This window comes from Labrus mixtus, chromosome 19 (genome assembly GCF_963584025.1).
Source record: "Labrus mixtus chromosome 19, fLabMix1.1, whole genome shotgun sequence".
Classification (NCBI taxonomy): domain Eukaryota; kingdom Metazoa; phylum Chordata; class Actinopteri; order Labriformes; family Labridae; genus Labrus; species Labrus mixtus.
The window spans coordinates 9221498-9240696 of record NC_083630.1 but is presented as its reverse complement, the minus strand read 5'-3'; the positions used below and the strand labels follow the sequence as shown (position 1 = coordinate 9240696).

The 19199-nt window shown below is 40.3% G+C and overlaps 1 protein-coding gene across 3 annotated transcripts; it reads left to right on the top strand.

Annotated features, from left to right (window-relative positions):
- The first annotated feature begins 362 nt into the window (after positions 1-362).
- On the top strand, positions 363-14618 carry LOC132993990 (polypyrimidine tract-binding protein 2-like). 3 transcript variants are annotated; one of them, XM_061064032.1, is made up of 14 exons: positions 363-487; positions 1624-1651; positions 3436-3454; positions 5447-5619; positions 6197-6337; positions 6691-6846; positions 6939-7049; positions 7183-7393; positions 7733-7848; positions 9862-9895; positions 10476-10568; positions 11225-11441; positions 12957-13034; positions 13176-14618. In XM_061064032.1, the coding sequence occupies exons 1-14, from the start codon at positions 480-482 to the stop codon at positions 13303-13305; spliced, it is 1515 nt and encodes a 504-aa protein (XP_060920015.1). In that variant the 5' UTR covers positions 363-479; the 3' UTR covers positions 13306-14618. The 3 variants fall into 3 exon arrangements, with proteins under 3 accessions (XP_060920015.1, XP_060920014.1, XP_060920013.1); XM_061064031.1 differs by having other exon boundaries at positions 3436-3496; positions 7183-7381; XM_061064030.1 differs by having other exon boundaries at positions 3436-3496.
- The last annotated feature ends 4581 nt before the right edge of the window (positions 14619-19199 follow it).

Genomic DNA, 19199 nt, shown 5'->3' with positions numbered 1-19199 from the left:
TTTTCAGGAAGTGCTATGTTCATGAACTTGGAATGATGTAATAAGGACATTGTCTCATGTCATGGCACATTTGTTCTTATTTCAAAAATACATTTTAAATCTGTATTTATCTCCACTATAGTTTCAGTCTAGTCCTGGGTACACAGTTATTCTTTGCTAAGCATCTTTATATGCTACAGGGCATACATCAACATATTTTATGATGTTTGATTATATGCTATATTGATATTATACATCCTTAATGAAAATATACCCGTTTTAATCTACTTGTTGATTTTGACATTATAGCCCAATTATTTTTCGACGGGCACAGCGCACAATAGATTCGGCACTTTCCGCCTTTTTCCGCCATTGCATCGTCTTGAATCTTCACGTTGCCTCCATTTTGCTCTCATGTGTATAGGTGCGTGCGCAGTGTCGGTGTTAACTGGAGAGACAACAAGACCGAAAAGCGGAGACACTGAGATATTTCTTCAGAAATGGACGGGTAATACTATATCAGCGATGATGCTTGTACATTAATTGTCTGTTATGTGGGTACAACAGAGCATGTAGTATGAATGCATCATTTTACGGAGAAGCTGAAGGAGAGCTTCTGCAAACGGGTTTCCATAGCCACGCGCTCTCTTTCATCAAGGAAGTGCCTGACGTTAGCATGGTAGCATGTTAGCACAACTTAGCGAATGACTGCGTATCACTGTAGCTCCACCGCTGCTCGTCTTTTCTAAAACATGATTGGCGTCAAGACGACGTCCTTTGGAGACGTGCTCTGTAATGTTCCGTAATTTACTCTTCTTCGCGACAATGTCTTGCAACGGGGGTGCTATCGGCGAGGCTAGCGAAGTTTAGCGTGATGCTAACTAATGTATCGTTACAGTAAGGTCCTTTGTGTTGAAGCTGGCCGGCTTCAACTCACGAAGCGCGTCTGCTAAATCACAAAAATCTAAATATAAGCATGATATATCTGCAGGTGTAAGTCATTTCAGTTTCAAACCACTTCCTTTAATAGCTAAACACTGTGTTAAATACCATCTGTTGTTACTGTTCATACATCAGTGATATAAAGTTATAAATTATGAAGTTTATCAAAGTGCACCTCGGTGTGTAATGTAATGACTGTAAGGTTGACACTGCATTGAATGAGCATGACATCATCAGATGTGATGAATCATAAATGTGCCGTGTAAGTAACAGGCTGTCATAACAGCACAACACCGTTAAGGTAGATTATATTCATTTGGTTTAATTTGTGAGTTGAGGTAAAGGAAAATACAGACACAAACACATACGCATAAACTATGGCTTCAGAAAATCACATTACATCCTAGTGCCATATTTTAAATTGGATAAAGATAAAAATAGTGACAGCTCTGCATTTTAATGAAGCTTTGACTCCTTGCTCACATGCTGTAGGCGTCCTCTCTATTGCCAATTATACTAAAAAGCTTCTCACTTTTTGACAACATTTCTGTGTTCATTCATTTGTTGTTCCACTTTACAGTTTGTAAAATATATAATGCATCAGAACACACAAAATATAGTGTAATCCATTTCAGATGCTTGTGTATTTGACAGTAACCCTCTTGTATGCATCTAACCAATTGAAAATGTTTTGTCTTTTAGCATCAGTGATGTTGCAGTTGGCGTGAAGGTGAGTTCACTTCTTTGATTTTGCTCACTTTTCACTGTCTGCTGATGTTACACAGGTCTACCCAATGTCAGTGTTAGAAGATTGGTAAACAACACACACAGTGTTATGCTTGCACACTATTGTGATTAAAGAAAATCCTGTGAATAACATAATGTAAAACTTTCACATACCCAGACTCTCTAGGGACTAAAGAGAAGATCAAAACCTGCCTTTCCTTTTTTATGGTGACAGCAGACCATCCTTAAAAACAAATAAATTAAAGAATGCCAAGGAGTTACGTTTTCTGAATAAGGAGGGGTGTAGTGTAGTTCCCTGGATTGCTAAAGACCCAAGGTATACATCAAAGGGTTAATTTAACTCCTTAGAATATTGATAAAGGGCTTAAACTGGGTAGCCTTGACTTGTCACATGAAATAATTATGCCCGATTTCCCCCCCCCCCACACACACTCCCCCCCCCCCCCCCCCCCCCCCCAAAGAAAAGCCAGTCTGCTAATTGATTCCCATAATAAATAGTTATATATATCACTTTAAAATAACAGTTATGAATCTGTTAATCATTCTTTTCATGAAATATAAATATAGTGAGGATATCCGTGTCCGATTTTCTGGGGCCAAGGTGTCATCTTTGTACCGCACAATGTCAAGCTGTTCCTGATGTCACTTTTATAAGCCGTGTCTTGTGGCAAAATCTTAGGTCCAACAGAATGACAATCATCTTTGGTTGGTTAGTTTGTTGGACTCCAGATGGATTTACAGTTTACTGAACATGGATAGCTGGCTGAGTCTGAGGATTATTCTGTTCTTTAGACTCAGTATAACACTACAAACATCCATAAAATAAGTATGAAAACACAATCTATAAAGAGACGAAGACTTAAAGTAAACATATTTGTATGAAGCTTCAATAGCATGACTTTTAATGTAATTGGTTTGGCTTGTGTCACTACTGATCAAGAAGCAAACCTGTTTCCTTGTGTAAGCACATTGTTGTTCCTGCTACCTAACCTGATTTGTTTAGTGCCAGCTGCATTTCCGTCTGCACCAAACAAAGTTAAAGTCCTCTCTCAAAGGGAAACAGGGCAGTCATAAAACACTGATTTTTCTGATATCTGTTATTGCCATCCTGTTTTTATTTCATAAATATTTCAGTGTCATAGACAAAATGTAGAGGGTTGCCAGCTGTTGGGAAAGATCTCTTCATGAATGTCTGTAGCTTGTACTCTTGTGTGCTCACATTTTGGCCCTATTCAGACATCTTTATTACCCTTACAATTTATTTATGTCATGTTTTCTGTAGCAGGGCCTGCAACAACTAGTTTATAGTAACCATAAAAAATGTCAGTGACAAAAGAACAATTCGTTCAAATTCACTCAGACAGAAGCAAGAAGGGGTGTATGAAGCTATTATAAAGTTGTGTGGGTAATGGGTCCCTAGCCAGGTTCCTCTTCATCCCATCACTCAGGTTTAAGAGCACAGGGCGCCCGTCAGCTCCAGCAAAGCTTCTGGGACCTGGTCTAGCTCAGGATAAAATGACACATCTTGACACCTTAAATTCTTCAAGATTAAACCCACACCCGAAGAGGAGGAGCCAGACCTTCCCTCTGCTGGTTTATGTCCCTTAGCACCCACTCTGCCTTCTTTTTGTTACTTTAAACATTCTTTAGAGACCTCTGTTTCATTGTTGTCTTTGAGGGCCAGTCTTGAAAATTGAATTATTTCCCCCATCATTTCACTGTTCCTGACTGTCTCGTGTTTGTCTTCTTCTTTTTTTTTTTCTGCAGAGAGGATCAGACGAGCTGAGTATGTACAACAGTCCCAACTCTGGCATGAGCAGTATCAGTGGTGAGTTCGTTCCGACCACCCCTGAATAGGGTGGGGCTTGACATAATTTGCATGAGGCAATGACTATCGGCATCAAAAGAAACCTTAGGATCAATAGGTTTTTGAAAAGTGAAGCAGGCTGTGTGAGTTGAAACGTTCTCTCATTGGAGCTATTTGGTGTCTGAATACCATCACGCTCCACTGTAGGAGGGCACCCACACACTACAGCATGTGACTGGAAAAGACATAGTGGGTACAACTGCATTATAATGCCTCCTCGCTGTTAAGATGAACTCAGAAATTACTCAAAGAAATCTCCAGAATTATGGTTGACAAATAGCTGCCACAAAGACAACACAGACACAGTTAGACTATTACACATAAAATAATAACAATAACAGGCACACAGGACGGGTTTGATCTTTAGTCAAAGTCCCAGTCTACCATTATTACACAAAACATCCCCATTACAGCTCATGTCACCCTAGGGACCTGTCTGATATAGTTAGAGGGAAGATTCTCAGACTGTTCTCTTTTTAGGTAGGTTCACAGTATAAGCCATTGTTGATCTTAAATAACTATCTCTGCAGGGGTAGATTGAAAACAATTAAAATGCAGGATATCTTGGCACAAGATATGTTAAAGATAGCCTTTTACATTTAATAGAAGAGATCAGAAATCCTTTCACACCTTTTGGAATAGTTAAAAAATGCAACAGTGCATCCCCTCATCATATTCCAAACTTTTTAGACAATTCATTCATTAAGACCTTTCTTTCTAAATAAGAGTATTCATCTACACTATTTTTCTGGGCTGCAGGGATGGAACACTTTCAGTGTAGTTCTGTGTATGAGAACACGGTACAACATCGTCCCTCCCATTCTTCAGTCATTCCTGGTTCATAAAGTTCCTGGTAGATGCTAAGTAACCAACCCCTGAAAAAGTGGTTGTGAGATTTGAGCTGTCTTCACATATGCACTCCTGAAAATTTCAGACGCGCTGCCCCTGAAATCCTCTTGAGCTGGTTGTTCACACACGCACCTCACAGCGGGAGACTAAATATGACCTGCTAAATTCTCACAGCAACCTGGCCACATGTTGAAAATGTACTATGGGGATGGCAGGATAAAGTCTGGGTGAAGAACTGTATGCGTTCACACAGATGTGCTTTATTCAGTATGTGCAGTGATAATGCGGAACTGCTATACGTGAATCGCAGTTTATTCTACTGGTTACTAAAACTCAAAAAGCCATAGAAAGACCAGATTTGTTCACCAAGCTACAAGTCTGCTTGTGAGGGCTCAAACATTGCTTTGAGTTTGTTTCCATGAGCAGGGCATTTTGAACTGGCTAGCTCATATTGGTTCAAATGTTTTTAGAAAATATCTGAACATGCTCATAGCTTTTTGAGCTGTAAATGGTAACCAATTGGGTGGCAAAGCCTTTTTTGTGCAGTTCGAGAAATGTCTTTTCCCCATGTCTTACAGTCTGTTGGGTGATTAGTTTCCTAGTCTAACTGAAACAACAAGATTATGTATGTTGTATGTAAGATAACTAAGTACATGTTTTTTTTATTATAAAATATATATATATTTTTAATGAGAGATGGTTTTAACTAGTCTTCATCTGTTGTGCCTTTGGCATAAACATGATTTTATACCCAATCTTTAGGAAACAATCTTATAACATGAATATTAACCTTAGAAAAATGTTGAGCTGACTATGCCATAGTCTTCCATTGCTGTCCAAAAAACAAAATGTCATGTCTCTTTTTTTTTACGTCACACACTGTGCAGCTTTTACAATGACCTGTTCTATTACTGTAAAATAATCACAAGAGCATCAAAAAGTAGATTACTTTGTATATATTACACTCAAGTATTGGATATTGCTGGTCATATCCTTTTAAATTCACATGGCCATCATTGTTTGGATCTGCACAGTTAATCCATGATCACATGAATATTTTAGATGGGGCTTCCAATGGCAGTGACAGCAAAAAGCTGAGGGTGGAGGAGGCTCCACCATCCCGTGTGCTCCACATCAGAAAACTGCCCAACGAGGCCTCAGAGACGGAAGTCATCGCCCTCGGTTTGCCGTTTGGCAAAGTCACCAATATTCTCACACTGAAGGGGAAGAACCAGGTGAGTGGAGTAATCTGATGTACAAGGTGTATCTGTAAGTAGCAAACAAATGTTAAGCTTCAGTTTTAGATGACAGAATTGGTTCATACTGGACGTGTGATATGTGGGTAGGATGCTGAAAACAATGTTTATTGTTCTGTTTTGGCCTTTTGGGAACACGCGAGTACTTTGGACTCATTCAGTATTTCTATCTTCAACTGCATCTGTAAAATGCCCACAGCTCAATACACAGGCTTTTGTCTGTCTGCTGATAAGAGTCTTAAGATGTACTTGGCATTTGTCCCTTAGATTCCTGTCAAGCACAGTTGGTTTGTTCTCTTTAGAGTACCAATGTCAGTGAGTCAGCTGGTCTTTATCGATCAGCAGCTGACTCTTTTCACCATTGAGATCACTTCATCTGTGTTGCTCCAATGGATCTTCTGCTTCCAGTTGTGAATCATAATTTACTCTAATGACCTTAATAATAAAGTGAGTTAGGCCTGTGTATTTATCTTTTACATGCAGACTATGTAACATTACTTAAGTGGAAGAAGTGGTAGGATATTTAACCAAACTTGATGTTTTTCTTTTCACCCAGGCGTTCTTGGAGATGGGTACAGAAGAGGCGGCCATCACTATGGTTAACTACTACACAACTGTAACTCCTCATGTCCGCAATGTCCCTGTTTTTATTCAGTACTCAAACCACAAGGAGCTGAAAACTGATTCTGGCAATCAGGTAAGTCCTGACTAATGGACCGTTAGTTAAGGAAATTCTGCCAAGAGGCTGCAGGTTATTAGTGTAAACAAACACAACCGCCATTCTTTTTTGTGATTTAGCAAACTTCCTAATGCAAAACTGCTAATTCCTGTGCCTTGTTAGTTCTGGGTTTTCTGTCCAAGTACTTTTCAATTCTGATGGGACTTCAAGAAATTATTTAGAACTTATATCCTATAACACCCATACAACCAAAGAGTCTACCTGTAATGGTATTTAGCAAGTCTCTGCCATACATCTTTTAGTTTTTAATGTGTTTAATGGGCAGTCTATTGTTAAGAGTGACCCAAGCTCATGCTTGTGTTTGATTGTAGCGGACCCAGGCGGTGCTTCAGGCAGTGTCGGCAGTCCAATCTGGAGGGTCACCAAGCTCAGATGTGCAGGAGGCTCTTGCTGCAGCCTCCAGTCCTGTCCTGCGAATCATCATTGACAACATGTTCTACCCAGTGACGCTGGATGTACTGCAACAGGCAGGCAACAAATTGTTAATTTTTTTGTAACACAGTGTCCATTGTGATGTGTGCACTTATTAAATGTTGTATTTTCTGTGTTATGTTGGCAGATTTTCTCTAAATTTGGCACAGTCATGAAGATAATCACATTCACAAAGAACAATCAGTTCCAGGCGCTTCTGCAATTTAGTGATCCTGTTAATGCACAGCAGGCCAAACTGGTAGGTGGTTGTTCATTTATAGCATTTTTAGAACTTATTCGACTACTTTCTCCTTAACGGTTTGTTAGGGCTATGCAAGACCAAAGCAGCTGAACATGGAGTAAGATTATTATTATTTTTTTCACCCTGCCAGGCACTCGATGGTCAGAACATCTACAATTCCTGTTGCACACTGCGTATTGACTTCTCCAAGCTGGTCAACCTAAATGTCAAGTACAACAACGATAAGAGTCGTGACTACACGCGACCTGAACTGCCTGCTGGTGACGGCCAGCCAAGCATCGACTCATCAGTGGCTGCTGCCTTCAGCAAAGACTCAAACTCCCTCCTCGGTAAGATCCCAGGTAGATCACGCTTTTCTTTTACTTCCATACATCTTGTTGTTTGTATCTACTAGCTTAATGCTTTGCAGTTGCAGTAGTATTGAATATAAACCCATGAGCCAAGTGATTGGATCTCACACCGCGAGGATTTTTTCTGATGAGGCATTTTGTAAGGAATCTAGACAGGTTTAGAGAATCAGTTTGAATGACAATATTACATAATGAATGTAGTTGCCAGAGTTGGAGCAGCTGTAAAAATAAAGCCTATCATTCGTTTTTGCATCCCTGCTCAGTGTTGTAAAGCTGTTCAGTCAAAGTGCTGCTCTCCATGCCATGATTATTTTTTTCTCTTCCTATCAGGTGCCCTGAACCCCCTCAGTGCTGCAGCAGCAGCTGCTGCTGCTGCAGGGAGGGTGGCCTTAGGTGGACATACGGGGTCCGGTGGTGTTCTGTTGGTCAGCAACCTCAATGAGGAGGTCAGTAACACAACTAGACACAATCACCAGTCAGGTGGACTTATAATCCTCTACTCCTACCCACCACCTTCATTCCTTGTTTTTTTTTTTTTTTGCTGGTTATGGCCAGTTGTCCTCTTGTGCTGTGATTTCCATTTCCATTTTCACAATTTGTACATTTGCAGAAATGTGACCTGAGAACATTTGTTTTGTGTGTTAATAATATGTCTGTTGCCATGGACCATTTAGGTTTGTTAATGTGAGCATTTGTAAGTCTTTTACAATGAGTAAGCAGATTCTGTGATGCTTATGATGGTAGTTTTGGGATTCATGCATCTAGTCGAACTTGCTGAAAAGATGTCTGTTTTTGGGCTGACTTTATCTAAGCTAGACTACATTGCCATATGCCAAAAACAGTGTGCTTTGATTTATATAGTAGATTTATAACATTTTCAACCTTGGAGAAGCTGCAGGTTGTAAACAATCAAATTGGCGTTAGTCACAAATCAGCTGTCCTGATGCATAATTGACATTGCTCTTTGGGCATCCAAACCTTTTGTTGAATTGGCGGACGAGATCCCTTGTTATTCCAGTTCTGATTTGGGGGCAGAACATTTTTTGTCTAACCTTTTCTTTGCTATATTTTCTAGTGTCCTTTACATGCCCAGAGCTTTCCTTTTTTTTTTTCCTCCTTTTGGTCAAAACTCATTACGTCCCCCTTAAAAAGAGGGGGCTTGCTGTTTCTGTCACCGCAACAAAAGCCTCCCTGGTCTCGTCCTACAATGTTCTGCCCTTCTCTTCTCTTGTCAAACTGTATCTAACTCAGCTAACTGTCTCTCTTCTGTTTTTCTCTAAGCTCCCCTCACCTATCCTCAGCTCATATGAAAGCTCATATGAAATCATTCTGTGATCTTCCTAACCTGTTTCTCAGTCCTGGGAACAAACACCTGCCTCTCTGAAACGCTTGCTAGCTTTCTTTTCTATACCTCTGTGTTTATTTTACTGCGACTTAAAAGCATCTAATTTGTCTTACCTAATGTCTCTGTCTCTTTCCTCATCAGTCTGTTATCTCTGGCTATAAATACATGTGTCATAGCGGATCCTTTGACAGTATCCCACACATTCTAACTGAACCCCTGATGTTAAGATACTGTTCATAAGATTTCCTTTCGCCTTTGGGACTTGTGTGAACTCCACACGTTACTAAAGTGGCCTTCACAACAACTCCAGCATGCTTAATGTAACTGCAAAACCAATTTTTTACTGCATGGTCTTTTAACTAATTCCACCCCCCTCCCCTCAGCTCACATTTATAGAATCATTCTCCCTGCTGAAAGATTGTAGATCTTCAGATTTTCAACCTGCTGCATGTTCTTTTTATCCCATGGTTATGAATTTTATATTGCTGATTTTGTTATGATTTTGACATGAATGTACCTTTTACCCCATGCTTGTCCAGGGTGAAAGGCATTTTGGCTCAAGTTATTTGCTGTATTTTGACTAAAGAAAACATTGATCCAAGCCATTATCTCTGACCAAACTACCTGCATTATTCCAGTGTACTGACCTATATTTTATTTTTTGTCCCTCCCCCCTCCTCACTTTTTATTTTGAATCCTTCCCCAATTTGCATTTGCCTCCCTATTCATCTCCCCCCTCTCTCTCTCTCTCTCTCTCTACCCACCCCTCCCTTTCCCCTCCATTCTTCCTGCCTCCCCCTTCACTCCACGTTCTGGCGGGGGACTTTTAACCCCTCAAATCATCCTTCTTCCTTCACCTTCTACTCCCATATTAAACACCCACCAACCCTCCAAAACTCCCCCCACCCCCCCTCCATGACTCCTCCTCCACCGCCTGCTCCCCTCCTCCATGACCCACCACCTCCATCACTCTCCGGGGGGAAAACAAAAACCACCATTCCTCCTACCTACCTCCGCTCTGGATCGATCTGTCCATCTCTACCTCCGCTCCGCTCCGACTCTTCTACCTCTCTACCTGTCTCACGCTGCTTGTTGCTCTTCTCTCCCTCTAAAGATGGTTACGCCCCAAAGTCTGTTTACCCTCTTCGGTATGTTATCGTTAGCTCTCTCTCTCTCTCCTCTCTCTCTAGCTCTCTCTCTCTCTCTCTCTCTCTCTCACTTTCTCTCTACATTTTCTATACCTTCTCTTTTGGTTTAATTTTATTTTATGTCAAAGACATTCGTAATTATTATCATTATATCTATTATTATTATTATTATTAAAATTATAAATTGTAACACATTTACAATACCTTGGCCCCTCTTTGATAGGTTTGGGTTAATGTTTATTCCAGTAGCCTCAACTTCCTACATAGTAATCTGTCAGTGCAAGGTTAAGTCATTTCTTTCTGCATGCTGTATATATTTTTTTTTATAGCCATCTGACACAGCTTGATAACTTCTCTGTTTGGAGGGTGTCTCTTCTCTCCTCCTGTTCTTTCTACACACCTTTCTCACTCTAAAGTTCTACTGTGAATTTTCTTGTGTGTTCTCTGCTCTTCTCTCTTCTTTGTTCTTTGTCCTTATACATCCTTGTCTCGGATGCTAACTTTGTTTTTGTTTTTCTAACTCTCTGCTTTCTCTCCACCTCACCTCTTCCTCTCCTGCCTGCCTGTGGCTCTAATGCAGGAGTTTATGGCGATGTCCAGAGGGTGAAAATTCTGTACAATAAGAAAGACAGCGCTCTCATTCAGATGTCAGACGCCAACCAGGCCCAGCTAGGTGAGCAGATGTCAAACTCGGTCAATTCCAATTGTCTAATGATGATATTGGCTTTGTTTATCTGACCGCATCGCCAGGACAGTGAAGGAATGTAATTGCTGAATTCAAGATTTAAGCTAGTAGAAATTTTATTACACATATAGCTAACACCATACTTCCTTTTTTTTTTTAAGCATCAAAATATAAAAAAAAGTACAATCCTTTGTTTCACCTAGGTTTTAATGTGCTACTGACTCTTTTTTTTTTTTTTTTTAGCTGTTCATGACTTTTTATTTGATTTACAAGCAAACCTAAAAGATCAAACTGTATCTACAAGGCCAGGCCTTTTTACTGCTCTTCACACAAGTGATGGTAGCTTCATTTTCATGATACTTTACATTACTTTGAAAATATTCTTGTAAAGGCTAATGAACCCAACATTCACTACCATAACTTTATGTAGTGATGTGACTGTTTGGGTTAATGGCAGTTATGACAAAAATGACAATCTTTGAAGAAAAATACAATCTCAGTCTTTGGGAAGAGCTTTGAAGTACACCTTTAATTTACACGTATTGCTGATTTACATACTATTCCCTTCATTATTCATAGTGGTCAATAAATACAACATAAAAGTCTGCAACATATTCCACATGACCTTCTTTCCTTTTCAAAAGCAATGAGCCACTTGAATGGCCAAAAGATGTACGGGAAGATCATTCGGGTCACGCTGTCCAAGCACCAGACAGTGGCGCTGCCTCGTGACGGCCTGGACGATCAGGGCCTGACCAAGGACTTTGCAAACTCCCCACTGCATCGCTTCAAGAAACCTGGCTCCAAGAACTTCCAGAACATCTTTCCGCCATCTGCCACGCTCCACCTCTCCAACGTCCCGTAAGTAGCAGGGAGTCTGCACAGGATTAGTCACTTGTGTTATTACATGCAGGTGAAGGCTCTTTCTCAAATGTCATTTGAAACAACTTGAAACGAGGCTGTCCATACAGGTAGCCTGGGAGTTGAAGTACCGGTAGTTCTTAATTGTAAAAAGCGCAGACTTTGTTACTGGGATTGTAGACACTATCAGGAACATCCCCGGGGCAAACATGTTCTGATTGTTTTTTAAATTGTGGGAGCAATGTCTAACGTTATGGGCTACAAGTGTATCCAGCAAATATTTAGATAAATGACAAAGGAATCAGGGCCAGGACTTCTTGTGCTTATAATTGTTTAAGCCGCCCAGTACCTTGAAGTGTGAGAATGAAGCTGGGAGTGGAGAGATGATGCCTGGAACAAGCTACGTTAGCTGCACTTTAAGGAAGATGTTGTTTACCGAAATAATTAAAAGTGATATCGTCATCATATGTTGGCTGATGGGTCCCAGGAGTACTGTTTCTTTTCACATGGGCTGTTTTCTGCATACAGTAAAGGCTGCTCAAACGCTACCCCACGGGTACCAAACTAAAAATGGAAACAAAATTGTTTCAAATGCCTGAAAAATGTTTCTGTTACCCACAGATTGAGCCTTCATATGTGTAATCTTTTTAGAGGCTATCACTGGGGTAACACCTTTGTTAAATTAACACACAGTTCTCATGAAACATGCCCTCCCATGTGGAATATGCTATTTTTTATTTTCTTAATAACACTTCCTGCTATGGCAAAATATTCTTTACAGCATTCCTTTGTGGACAGGGGGCAGTCATGTTACCTGGAGGCCTGCATGATAACATTGTTCAGGCAATGATGCTGCATGGTGGTTAGCGACAGGTGGTTCCTGGTTCAAATCCCCCTGGAGTTTGGGTATCCAGGCTTCCTCCCACAGTCCACAAGACATGCTTGTTCGGTCAATAAGTGACTGAATGTGAGTTGGACTGGTTATCTGTCTCTGTATGTTATCCCTGTGATTGACTGGTGAACATTCAAGGGTGTACCCTGCCTCTCGCCCAATGACGGTTGGGATCGTCTCATTGCCCCATGCGACTGCGAAGAGCAGTGTAGATAACTAATGTATGGATGGAACATTGCGATGATGTTAACTGTGCATTCCTACGATGAACTTATCCGTATTAAAAAAAAATAATAATACTAAATCTTAAGTACTTTTACTGATGACAGTGTCTTCATGCAGAGAACCCTCAGACTGTGACAGGGAGGAACTTACCACCTTTAGATGTGGTGAAAAGTGCATTATGTGTGTGAAAAGCACAGTGAACCTGTAGATAGGATATTGGCCCACATACAACTGGCCATTGAGGATTGGGTCATGCTACCCCAGTAATATGGTCAAGTCAAAACAGTGCTTCTTTTTCCCAGTATTCAAATACAACTAATTAAACAGTGTGTATTATGTGTTCCAGGAAATGCCAACAATTCCTGCCTTTTTTCAACCTCTGAACTTTGTTTTTATAGACAAGATGTGACGGAAGAAGATCTGCGGCTGCTCTTCTCCAATGCTGGAGGCACTGTGAAAGCATTCAAGTTTTTCCAGTAAGTAGACATATCCAACAGTGACCTATCAGGACCTGACAACCGCTTTTCTGTGTTAATATTATTGACCTAATTAAGTGTTTTATTTCTACAGCAAGGTTTGTTTTCCGTTGCAGTAACCAATATGTGCACATTTTTCAGGGATCGTAAAATGGCTCTGATCCAGATGTCAACAGTGGAGGAGGCCATCCAGGCTTTAATAGACCTTCACAACTACAACATGGGAGGCAACCAGCACCTGAGAGTCTCCTTCTCCAAGTCCACCATTTAAAAAAAAAACCTGATCCACAAACTCCTGACAGTACCGGGCGTGTACTGTTGGGAGCTGGCTGTCAGCAGCCTTTCAGACTGTCTGGACACTGTGGGGCACATTGATTGAGTCAGTTTTGTTGTTCAGATTTTGTTGATCCTGTCATTCCTTGAGACTCCAACCTTTGACTTGCATCCTTTTTTAAAAAAGAGAACAATTGAGTACATTGCAAACACTGGATCTCCCAGCGTTTCTTTACTGTACCTCCTGTATTTTTATGTCTAGCAAAAGATTGAATATGATTGATTGTCCCCAATATGATAGTTTGATGTACACCAGTGTTTTTATTCTTGATTTAGTTGAACAGATACAGTAATGTGCCTTAATCGACATTATCAACAGTTTCTACAGCTGGACATGTTCATTAACGATCCTCCTATGCTTTGAGGCACATTGGTACTTGATATTTTTGAAGGTTGGTAAGAATGCAAACTATTTTGTCATCCTCTAGACTTACTTACGTTTTTAAAGGCTCTGCCGCAGACCAGGCGTAGCTCTTTGGTTTTGTTCCAGGTTTTTCCTTTTTCAGTTTTGCGTTGGAAAAAGATATTCTTATGGCAACATGTTTGACTCTGTACAACGTCCTGTTTCAGGCAGTTTAACTTGAATTCCATTTTTCCACTAGTATTTTCAGTTCAAGATTGTTTTTCCAGTTTTGAAGTCACATCGCGTCACACATCGTAATGTGGCTCATGGCTAAAGTATTTCTTTGTCCGTGTTTTTGGAGCCTCCAGGGCTTTTTTTCCCCATAGCAGTGAGGTGTTTGTCAGTGACAATGGTTTTCTAAGCATGAATAGTTATGATAGGATCTTACATCAGACAGTGTTGCATGCTGTGGGAGCAGTTAGAAGATGAATCCACTGTGATTTCATTGTCATGTGACAGTATACTCGAGAGGGCTACTCAGTTGGACCAAAGTTTCTGTGCCTTTAGAGTTTCTTTAAATTTCATGAAAGCATTTGAAAACACAGAAATATTTAGAGTTGACTTTGTCCCTCTTTTTGAAATACCCAACGGGACCTCTTTGGCTGGTGTTTGCTCAGAAAAAAAATACTTATGTATATTATTTCTCCCAGATCCAGTTTTATACAATACAAAATGTAAGGTTTTGGTATAGTTTTGAAGAGGCACAATTAAAGGATGAATTATTTTCTAACAAGGAGAGGTGCGACTTGGTTTTCTGCTTTTTTTGAGTTTTCCCTCTCATGGTCTCTCTCGTGTATTCTGCATTACGTCTGTAGCATGCCTAATAAAACTATTCTGTAGCTCTGCAATCACCTCCTCTGTCTCTCTTCTTCTCTGCTCTGTCTGCTCCGCTCACTTCTGAAACCATCTTCAGTCCCAGGGTGGGAAGGAAGCCCAAATTCATTTTGGAGCCACTTTAAACAGGCGCTAATAAGCTAGATTGGGCCCTCTGATGTTACTCATTCACGAGACAAGAAGTACATTTTGTTGATGTGCTTCCCACCCTGCCAACTGACACAATCTATATCTTTGATGTCTTGCTCTCCTCTCTGGTAGTTCCCTTTTTTCTAATCAGTCTCTACGGGCCTCTGCTATCTGCTAACAATCTATCTGCTCTATCTACTTCTCACACCTTTATCAATTACATAAATGGCCTCAGTTGTCATATTTCCAAGCTTTCTGCATTTAACGCTGTTGCCAGCTTTGGCAAACGCATACTTAATGAGATGTGTTTAGCCAATTAAAGCCACACTGTAGAGCTGCAGTTTGTCAGGATGGGATAATGTACAGAAATTTGTTTTTGAGACTATTTTTGTCTCTTAAGAGTCTAAAACTACTTCAGTCATTCATTTCCTTCCACAGCCAAAAGCTTATTTTGTAGTGAAACTACTGTTCTAATAATCTACCATTGCTTTAAAAAGAAAATCCATTTAAGAAAGGTCACAATGACACATGGCTACAAGGCTTCTTGGAAACATTTACCCCACACATGCTCTTGTGTGATATAAAGGACACTGAGGTCATGTTTGTATTATTTCTGAGATTTGGGGAATTACTCATCCTGCAGTTTTAATCTGCAGGTGGAAAAGATTCCAGGCCCCTTCCGCTTTCACGAGCATTTGGTAATTTTCTCCAGATACACTTTTTGAAATCTTAGTTGAAATTGTCTTTGGGTCCTGAAAGACATTATTAACTCATGTGCTCTGAAAAAGGATCAAAGAAAATCCATCATCTGTAGCAGTTGTAAACCTGTAAAAATGTCAACCAATATCTGCCACGACGTACCAATCTGATGAACCAATCAGACGCCTCCCTGTCTCCCTGCTCGTTCTCTACCCCATGCATGCACGAGCCCACACTCAAAGCATGAGCTGAGGTCCGCTTCTGGACCAATGGCGTTTGAGCATGTAAGTGAGGGGGTGTGGCTTTTGAGGGAGCACAGAGGGGAGGGGGTGGGTGCAGACGGAGCACCGAGTGTTTGAAAATGACCAACCCTGCCTTTAAAGTAAGAATTTGTTTTCAGTGGAAATAAAATGTAGTTACACCACTTGCTCCGCACCAAGCAGATGACAGACAACAGACATTTCAAGATTGTGAGTCCGGATCAGCGCTGTGATGAAGCTCCGTTGTCGCCTTTAAAACCTCTACTACCTACAGGGGTGGATCATGAGTGTAACACATTATTGTGGCCATTCTGCCTTCGTGCATTACACATTGTTCTTGAGGAGTAAGAACCCCGCTTTCAACCGCCAATCTGTAAGCGCCAAACTTAAGAGACCAACTTGACCAGGTAAAGACAGGAGGTGATGAATATACACAGAACCCTGGTTACAGACAAGCATCAGGCTTATATTTGTTTAGCAGCAAACAAAGCTTATCTCTCTTTGACTGCCGGGCAGGTAAACAGGCATGTCCTCAAGCCAAGTGTCAGAGCTGAAGACAGATTTGAAAATGGAAGAATAAAGTGAATCTAGCCAGCTTCTTCTTCCTGCTAGAAGCTAGCTTCTCTGCTCCAGGTACATCAGCCACTCGTAGCATAACAGACCCTTATCTCTGACAAAAGGCAGAACATTTAGGTAACCTTTGCAAATCATTTTGAGATTAGCACACATAGTTTTTCATGAAGTACTGAATGAGTCTTCTCACTGATCAACTCAGGAAGGAGAATTTGGTTAACTTATCCTACAGTATGGACATTCACACAGGAGGCCCCCTGGTGAAACAAAGCTGGGTTTTTTTTCTCAAACTGAACTGAGAAATGGTTGATGTTTGGTTAGTTAAAGGCTCCATTTACCCAGGTTACATTTGGGAGTAGAATGTTGACAGGCCAAAAGAAAATAAATGTCTATTTCGTTTCACACAGAACACAAAAAAGCAGTTTCCTGCGTGAAAGAGCAAATAGGGCCTGTGCAACAGTTTCCCAAATCTGGGTTAGTAGCTTGGCAGGGCCTGGGCCGAGCTGTTGATTGTAGAGTTGCTTTGTGGGTATTGTAAGTGCCAGGTTTTTTTTTATTTTTTTTACAAGAAAGTAGTATGTGTTGACATCATTTTACAAGACAATACAGTAGTACAACTGAGAAAAATATTTTTAGGTAAACAAATTTCCCAATCAGAGAGTGTGGAAAAGGCTGGATTTGATCGTGTCAAATTCAATATATGCACATATGACTGAACACGTTTTACTTTTTAAATTTCTGGTTACAAATCCCAGCTGTTTCTGGCACAAAGAGCATCAGAAGTAGCCTCTTTATAGAGCAACCAAATAGAAATGCAATTCTTGCTAACAATCAATGTATGTATGTACATCCCAAAATGCTCAAGAACAGTGGTTCTCTACTGGTCTAGCCTCAGCACCCACCACCAACTACTTCATGAGATGATATTTCTGATACTTTTCAACCAAACAGTTTTATTTAATGAAAAATTGTACACTTTGGACCTCAGGGGATACAAAACGTGGCAGAAGAAAGAAACTGACACGTTTAAAAAGCACTTAGCAGACTTTATGACACGAGTATTTTTCCATGAACACAATAGTGACCTAATGAAAACGGCTTTGCAACCCTCTTTGGGGTCCCGCCCCACCAGTTGAGTCACTTCTTTAGAACATACTCTGCCTACTACAGTATATTTAAAGCTTTGAAAGTGTGGTGTGTGTTTGCATAAAAGTGCACTGGGCAGAGGTGTGTTGTTGCAGGTAAATGTTACAATCCTTAGGTCTCTTTCTTCTTTTCAAAATAAAGGTAAGTTGAACGTCCCTCAAATTTCCCTACTGGTTCCCTTATAGTCAGTTGTATTGCACAAACACAGGGATGTATTCGTTTGGTATTGTTTTTAACTTTATAACAAGATGTGGCCTACAACCAAATATCAAGCCCTCCTGATTTGTGATTTTCATAAATAACAAAAGTCTGTCTCTAATGTTCTTTAATAATCCTAATTTCTCGACCATTGTCATTACTTTTACCTTAAAGTTACCAACTATGTCACAATAAGTGATGGGTTAATCACATAGATAAGTATACCTGGACATGCAACAAAAATAGTTAATGTTACGTTCCAAGAGATGGCTAGGGGATGAGGGGAGTAACAATTCAAATGAAACCAGAGGAAAAGAAGGAGGAGCTAAATATAAGCAAAGTTTAAAATTATTTATTAACAAACTAAAGAAAAAGGTATAACTCAAAACAAGCTTCTTCAACAAAAACAAACAAAAGAGAAGCCAATCTATTCTTAAATTAAAGTCAAAACTAACAGTTGAAATTAAATAAGAACAGTAAGGCCTAAACCAAACACTCCTTCCACAGAAGGATTACGCTAAAATTGCTCGACATTAAGACACAAGCACACAAGCACACAAGCACACAAGCACACAAGCACACAAGCACACAAGCACACAAGCACACACGCAGCCAAATGACCCACTGGTAACTGGCTGCCTCCTCTCCAGCTCTTTATAGCTCAGCCCCTGATTGGTAAATTGTCACAGGTGTGGCCGGGCACTCTGAGGCTGAGAAGCAACACAGGAGAGAGAGAGAGAGCGAGAGAAAACACATCGCGTGCATTCAAATTAGTCTTTTTTGCTTAGGAAGGTTCCTAACTGATTGATATGACCCGGAAGCATCTGAGTAGCGGCCATGATAAGAGTCGTTTGAATTCTCTAAAAGCAAAGGAAAGGTGCATCAATGCTTCCTTTATAACCTCCTTTAGCATAGGATACACTGGGCCATCCTTTACGAAAGGAGATGAGATAATGCCGTCCCACAATTCCCTGCGGCCGTAACATTTAAAAACATCCGTCCGGTCATGAAAATGAACGATGATCGATGATCATGTAAGGGACATTTTTAGCCAGATGATGTTATATTCAACATATTTCATTCACTTTAGAATGCTGTGCAGTTGTATATTTGTATAAAACATGATGTATATCTTGCATAAATGTAACAAATAATTTCATACAATCATACTTAGTTTGATGTTGATTTATGAGTGGACAGGAAGGTGAGCGTCCGCAACCATTCTCAATGTGACAACCATTTGGTTTCACTTTTGTTACTTTTAGCCTGGTAGCCTATATTCCTTTTATTTTTAATTCCAACCTTGTGGTAATTAGGATTATTTCACTTTATTTCATGTTTTCATTTGTTTTTTTAGATGGGCTTTTAGTAGTCCATTCTCAGAACATTGTAGTTTCACCACGGCAGACTCACGTCATCGGATTCTCAGAGCAACGCGGTCACCTTTCCCTAAGTCCTTTATGAATTCTCCTAACATCTTTCCTTCATCTCATGAAGGGTTAAGGTAAAGAGGATAGTGAAAGGCGATAGGAGGGAAAAATCAGAATCAACCCATACACAACATTACGGCACGTAACAGTTAATCTGCCA

What these genes read in the sequence shown, in the direction of transcription:
- LOC132993990 (XM_061064030.1), top strand. An exon ending in CGCTGGATGTACTGCAACAG is followed by an intron (nt 6,847 to 6,938) that starts GCAGGCAACAAA and finishes TTATGTTGGCAG; the next exon opens with ATTTTCTCTAAATTTGGCAC. An exon ending in CGCCAACCAGGCCCAGCTAG is followed by an intron (nt 10,569 to 11,224) that starts GTGAGCAGATGT and finishes CCTTTTCAAAAG; the next exon opens with CAATGAGCCACTTGAATGGC.